The sequence below is a fragment of the Jaculus jaculus genome, chromosome 12, assembly GCF_020740685.1.
Source record: "Jaculus jaculus isolate mJacJac1 chromosome 12, mJacJac1.mat.Y.cur, whole genome shotgun sequence".
Classification (NCBI taxonomy): domain Eukaryota; kingdom Metazoa; phylum Chordata; class Mammalia; order Rodentia; family Dipodidae; genus Jaculus; species Jaculus jaculus.
The window spans coordinates 61,226,166-61,232,986 of record NC_059113.1 but is presented as its reverse complement, the minus strand read 5'-3'; the positions used below and the strand labels follow the sequence as shown (position 1 = coordinate 61,232,986).

The 6,821-nt window shown below is 47.9% G+C and overlaps 1 protein-coding gene across 3 annotated transcripts in view; it reads right to left on the bottom strand.

Annotated features, from left to right (window-relative positions):
* Itgal (integrin subunit alpha L) overlaps nt 1-6,821 on the bottom strand; it is a 66,672-nt gene continuing 59,851 nt past the window's right edge. For all 3 annotated transcript variants that reach the window (XM_045131356.1, XM_045131357.1, XM_045131358.1), the window contains exons 29-31: nt 5,932-6,027; nt 5,311-5,421; nt 1-1,333 (exon numbers count right to left, since the gene is read on the bottom strand). In XM_045131356.1, the coding sequence (XP_044987291.1) occupies nt 1,157-1,333; nt 5,311-5,421; nt 5,932-6,027 (384 nt within the window). In that variant the 3' untranslated portion in view covers nt 1-1,156. The remainder of the gene's footprint in view (nt 1,334-5,310; nt 5,422-5,931; nt 6,028-6,821) is intronic.

The window sequence follows — 6,821 nt, the reverse complement described above, 5'->3', positions numbered from 1 at the left end:
ACTGGATGGATTTTCACATTTATTGGAAAAAGGTATGCAAGCATGTGCTTGGTGTTGGAGTTCTACCTGGATAGATTGTCCCCACCCTAAGCTCACCTTGCAGGGAGGGGTGGTGGACAAGCTGTGAAGGAGCCTGAGAAGGCTGAGCCTGGAGGGGTACAATGCTGAGGGCTCACCCAAACTTACTCTATACCTACCATGGGCTCTATCATTAAGTCAGTGAAACTGTCAGGCACCCACTACATGCCTCACCCTGGATGCTACCAGTGAAACCAAGGTGAGCAGGACAGATGCCCTACTCTTATGGAGCTCCCCGGTTGAGAATCAGAAATTAAATAAATCACCAAACAGTGAGGAAATACAACCTTGGGGATGAGAGAGGTAAATTCAGCATAGGTATGGTCATGATGGGAATACCACCGAGCTAGGAGGAAATGGGTGAGTGCTAGGTCTGACGGCTGGGGGTGGGGTGGGGGTCTGGGAGACAGTGAGCCAGAAAAGAAGGGGGCAGTAATGTTCTAGGCAGAGGAGGACATCTGGACAAAGACAGAGGCATAGGAAGGAGTCTGGGTCCTGAAAACAGAAGTGGCTCTTCTCCAGGACAGGCTGAGAAGGACCACAAGGGCCCAGTTTTGCCGGGTCTTGAAAGACTTATTTAGAAATCTGGTCTTTGACCACAGAACCAGGTGTCTGCAGCAGCAGGACAGTGACACACATGAGATTTATTGTCTGGCGCTACAGAGTGGGGGGAGGAGAGGGGTGGGCTGGACTCCAGGCAGTAGAGAGGCCGAGGCAGATAGATAGGAGAGCCTAAGGCACCTAGACACACCCAAGGACAAATGAGGAGGCTAGTCTCACTGGGTCCCGAGACTATAGTTTCTTCAATTTGAAATCAGAGGAGAAGACCAAGGCAGGTTAGCAGAAGGCAGGACAACCTGGTAGTTACACCTCAGCTCTGTGACCCTCCCGGCCCCTCCCTCAGCAGATTCGTACCATGTGCCTTCAGATGAGGAAGGTAGCAATGAGCGCTGTGCTTGAGAGGTAAACTAAGGCTGAGGGAGAGCAGGATGTGCTAAGAAGACACAGGCTGAGTTAGGCTGATTAAACCAGGTATTTCAAGTCCAGTCCCAGGCGCTCAATGCATCAGGCCTAGGTCTTAGTCATTGTCACTTCCACCCTGGGCCTCATCTGGGTGGATGGGCTCTAGAGTGCCCAGGTCCTTGGCCTCTTCCCTAGGTGCTACCAGAGGCCCATGGTCTTCACCAGGGATTCCGTTTGGCACACTTCCATCAGCCTCCATCTTCTCCTTCAGGTTCCGCTTGAAGAAGCCGACCTGTCAGAAGCAAATAGTGAGTGAGCAAAAGTCCACACAGATCATGTGGACTGGCTGCCCCAGAAAAAATGTGAAGAAAATCTGTGTTAATAAGTCACATATGCCACAGTCATGTGGATTCTATTCCTGGGACAGGGGGAGGGCATCTGCTTATTATTTTTCTTTTTTGTAATTTTTTGAGGTAGGGCCTCATTCTAGCCCAGGCTGATCTGGAATTCTCAGGGTGGCCTTGAACTCACAGCAATCCTACCTCTTCCTCCTGAGCGCTGTGATTAAAGGCATGTGCCACCACATCTGGCTGGTTCTTACAAAGATATATTTTTGTGGTCTGGAAAGATGGCTTAGTGGATAAAGGTGCTTGCAAAAACTGCCAGTCCAGATTTGATTCCCCAGTACCCATGTAAAACCAGATGCATAAAGTGGCACATGTGTCTGGAGTTTGTTTGCAATAATAGCAGGAGACCAAGGCATGCCCATTAATTCATTTTCTCTCTCCCAATTAAATAAATAAAATAAATGTTTTTGAAAAAGAAATACATGTATTTACTTTTAGTCTTGCAATACTTGTTTGTTTTTCTTTCTTTCTTTTTTTGGTTTTTCAAGGTAGGGTCTCACTTTAGCTGCGGCTGACCTGGAATTCTCTATGTAGTCGCAGGGTGGCCTCGGACTCATAGTGATCCTCCTACCTCCGCCTCCTGAGTGCTAGGATTAAAGGCGTGTGCCACCACACCTGGCTTCTTCTTTTTTTTTTTTTTAAATTTATTTATTCATTTGAGAGGGAGAGAAAGACAGAATGGGCCAAGTGAATTCCAGACACATGTGCTACCTTGTGCATCTGGGTTTATGTGGGTAATGGGGAATCAAATTTGGGTCCTTAGACTTCGCAGGCAAATACCTTAGCCACTAAGGATCCGTCTCTCTCTCTTTTTCTTTCTTTTGTTTTTGTTTTTCAAGGTAGGGTCTCACTCTAGCCTAGGCTAACCTGGAATTCATTATGTAGTCTCAGGGTGGCCTTGAACTCACGAGGATCCTCCTACCTCTGCCCTCTGTCTCTCAAATGCTGGGATTAAAGGTGTGCACCACCACACCCAGCTTGTTTATTTATTTATTTATTTATTTTTTTAATGCCAGAGTGCAAGAGACAGAGATAGAGAGTTGGCACGACAGGGCCTTGAACCACTGTAATAGAACTCCAGATGTGTGTGCCACCTTGTGTGCATGTGTGACCATTTGCATCTTGTGTTGCCTCGTGTATCTGGCTTATGTGGGACCCAGAGAGTCGAACATGGGTCCTTAGGCTTCACAGGCAAGTGCCTTAGCCACTAAGCCATCTCTCCAGTCCTCTTGTTTTATTTTGTTTGTTTGTTTTTTGTTTCCTGAGGCAGGATCTCACTCTAGCCAAGGCTGACTTGGGGCTCACTATGTAGTCTCAGGCTGGTCTTGAACTCACAGCAATTCTCCTACCTCTACCTCTTAAGTGCTGGTATTAAAGGTGTGTGCCACCATACCCAGCTCTGTCTCTTCTTGTCCCAAATGTTTTATTGATTGATCTATCTATCTATCTATCATCATATAAGAGAGAGAGAGGCAGATTGGGGGAGAGAGAGAATGGGCACACCAAGGCCTCTAGCAAATGAACTTCAGACACACACTTCACCTTGTGCATCTGGCTTACATGGATTCTGGGGAATCAAACCAGGGTTCTTAGGCTTCGCAGGCAAGCGGCTTAACCACTAAGCCATCTCTCTGCCCAATATTTTTTTTTTTCAAGGTAGGGTCTCACTCTATCTCACTCTAGTTCAGGCTGACCTGGAATTCACTATGTAGTCTCAGGATGGCCTCAAACTCATGGCAATCTTCCTATCTCTACCTCCCAAGTGCTGGGATTAAAGGCATGCACCACACACCTGGCCCCCTATCTCTTTCTTTTTTAAAAATTCTATTTATTTATTTGAAAGGAGAGAGAGGGAGAGGGAGGGAGGGAGGGAGGAAGAGAGAGAGAGAGAGGGAGAATGGGCATACCAGGGCCTCCAGCCACCACAAATGAACTCCAGATGCATGTGCCCTTTGTGCATCTGGCTTATGTGGGTCCTGGAGAATTGAGCCTGGGTCCTTTAGCTTCGCAGGCAAACACCTTAACCACTAAGCCATTTCTCCAGCCCCCCAATCTCTTTTTTTTTTTAATTTAATTTTATCGGGCATGGTGGCGCACGCTTTTAATCCCAGCACTTGGGAGGCAGAGGTAGGAGGATTGTCAAGAATCTGAGGCCACCCTGAGACTACATAGTTAATTCCAGGTCAGCCTGGACCAGAATGAGACCCTACCTCGAAAACCCCCCCTAAAATAATAATTTTATTAATTTTATTAATTAATTTATTTATTAGTCCCCAGTACCCATGTAAAGCTAGATGCACAAAGTGGCACGTGCATCTGGAGTTTGTTTGCAGTAGCTAGAGGCCCTGACATACCCATTCTCTCTCTCTCTACCCTTCTCTGCTTTCAAATAAATAAATAGATAAATAACAATATTAAGAAAAAGCCAGGAATAGTGACTCATGCCTTTAATCCCAGCACTTGGGAGGCACAGGGAGGAAGAGCACCGTGAGTTCAAGGCCACCCTGAGACTACATAGTGAACTCCAGGTCAGCCTGGACTAAAGTGAGACCCTACCTTGAAAAACAAAAAAATTATATATATGTGTGTGTACACACACACACACACACACACACAAAGAGAGAGAGGGAATGTCATATGAGTTGGGATGTGGTACAGTTGGTAGAGTGCTTATGCACTGGGGGATATGGGGTTTGTTCCCAATAAAACTGGGTGTGGCATGTTATTCTTCTAATCCCAGTATTCTTTAGGCTCATGTAAGATCTCCCTGAGTTTGAGGCCAGCCTCAGCTACAGAGTGAGTCCTGAGTGTCAGGATAAAGTGAGACTTTGCTTCAAAAGGCCAAAAAAAAAAAAAAAAAAAAAAAAGGTGTGTGGGGGGAGCTAGAGAGATGGCTTAGCAGTTAAGGAACTTGTCTGTGAAGCCTAAGGACCCAGGTTCAGTTCCCTAGTACCCACATAAGCCAGATGCACAAGGTGGCCCATGTGTGTGGACTTCATTTGCAGCGGCTGGAGGCCCTGGTGTGTCCATACTCGCTTTCTTCTTTTTCTTTCTCTCAAATAATAAATATTAAAAAATTAAAGCTGGGCATGGTGGTGCGCACCTTAAATCCCAGCATTCAAGAGGCAGAGGTAGGAGGATTGCTGTGAGTTCGAGGCCCGCCTGAGTCTACATAATGAATTCCAGGTCAGTCTGGGATAGAGCAAGACCCTACATCCAAAAACCAAAAAATAGAGATGGGTGTGGTGGTGCACGCCTTTAATTCCAGCACTCAAGAGGCAGAGGTAGAAGGATCACCATGAGTTTGAGGCCACCCTGAGAGTATATAGTGAATTCCAGGTCAACCTGGGCTAGAGTAGTGAAACCCTACCTTGAAAAGCCAAAACAAAACAAACAAACAAACAAACAAACAAACAAGCCAACTCTTCTGAGTGGCCTTCCCGGACTGTCCAGCTTGAGGGACGGTGCATACAGGCCCCCTGTAATCCTTATTATAGTTTGTTCCCAACTGTCTCCCTTTCTTTTGACTGTGGACTCCACAGGGACAGGGAGCGTATTTGAGCTATGTGCTTCCACACTGTGTGGCCTAGTGTAGTGCTTGGTACCAGAAAGCCCTCAATAAATGGAGACCTCCTTCCCTTTCAATTCTCAGCCTAGCTCTGGCTGGGCCAGTGCCGGGCTAAGTGATGGTGAGGATGGGGTCTCTCTTGCTCTTTGGGTCTCACAGCATTACCTGTTAGAAAGAAGAGTGTAGGGTAACACTTGTGCCAGCTGGCCTGGCATTTTTCCTCCTGACTCCTGCCAATACCCTCTCCCCACCAGACCTGGCTGTCTTGGCAATGCCCACTTGTCAAGCTCCCACCTTGTAGAGTGCAATGAAAATGAGCAGCAGCAGCAGCAGACCCCCACAGCCACTGAGCACGTACAGATAGAGCATCTCCTTCTCGTATACCACATCCACCTTCATGAGGACCTGGGGACGAAAGTCAGCTGAGTGCGGGGAGGGACCTTCGCCCTCAATGCTCCTGTGTGCCTGGCCCACCTCTAGTCTCATCACATCGTCCTGGCTGCATCACAGCACCACGTTCAGGCCACAGACCCTATCCCTCCAGTGTGGACCCATTGTGGCCACCAGTGACTTGGCCAACAAGCACCACGGTGACCTTCAGACTTCTACAATTTTCAGGAAGAAAGCCACAGCCTGAACTGGGCATAAAGGCTTTGCAGAAGCTGGTTTCTACTTGTCATATTGTAGATCCATATGCCAGCCAGGATGGACTGAATTTCTAGCTCTCCCAGCTCTGGGCCTCTGGGCTTGCTGCTCTCTCTCTCACTGGGCTCCCCAGTGAGGTGGGACTGCCCCCCTGGGGGGAGGTTCTGACTTGGGCCAACCCCCTTCTCCCATGTGGCCTTCCCACATGCACTCTGCACAAGGCTCCTGAGGCGCAGGCCTGTGTTCTTGGGCTTCCAAGGCGGTACATACCTGGGCCAGGGAGGTGTTGCTGCCATACAGGTGAAAGTGCCTGCTGCTATTGAAGGAGATGGAGAGTGAGGTGCAGAGGCTGTGCATGGAGGAGGCCTGTAGGGAGGTAGGGTGTCAGCCAGAGCAAGACTGGGAACCTGAACTTCCCACTTCAGCAGGCAGGAAGAGAGGGATGGGGAGAGGGAAAGGAATGGACTGACCTGCTTTGCTGCCTCATTTTAGTTCTCTACCAACATCAGAAGGGAAATTTCCTACAAGCAGCACCTAGCTATCCATGGGAGTCGGGTGTGGTGGCACACACACCTCTGATTCCAGCACCCAGGAGGCTAAGGCAGAGCATCACAAGTTCTAAGCCAGACTGACCTGCTTGAGGAGACCCTTTCTCAAAAATAAATAACTCAGCTGGGCGCCACATGCCTTTAATCCCGGCACTCAGAGCAGAGGTAGGAGGATCACCATGAGTTTGAGGCCACCCTGAGACTACATGGTGAATTCCAGGTCAGCCTGGGCTAGAGTGAGATCCTAACCTTGAAAAACCAAAACAAATAAAAAAGCCTACCCATAAGCCCCCCAAAACAAACAAATTCTGTTTCTTTCATCTTCAACTATGCAAACCTGTGTGGTTTTAAAAAACTATTATTATTAAGATAGAAGAGGGCTGGAGAGATGGTTTAGTGGTTATGGTGCTTGCTGCGAAGCCTAAGGACCCAGGTTAGATTCCCCAGAGCCCATGTAAGGCAGAATCTCAGGTGGTGCATGTGTCTGGAGGTTGTTTGCAGTGGCGAGAGGCCCTGGCGTGCCCATTCTCTCTACCTGCCTCTTTCTCTCTCTCTCTCTCTCAAATAAATAAATAAAATAAATATTTAAAAGAAAAAAAAGAAGACAAAAAT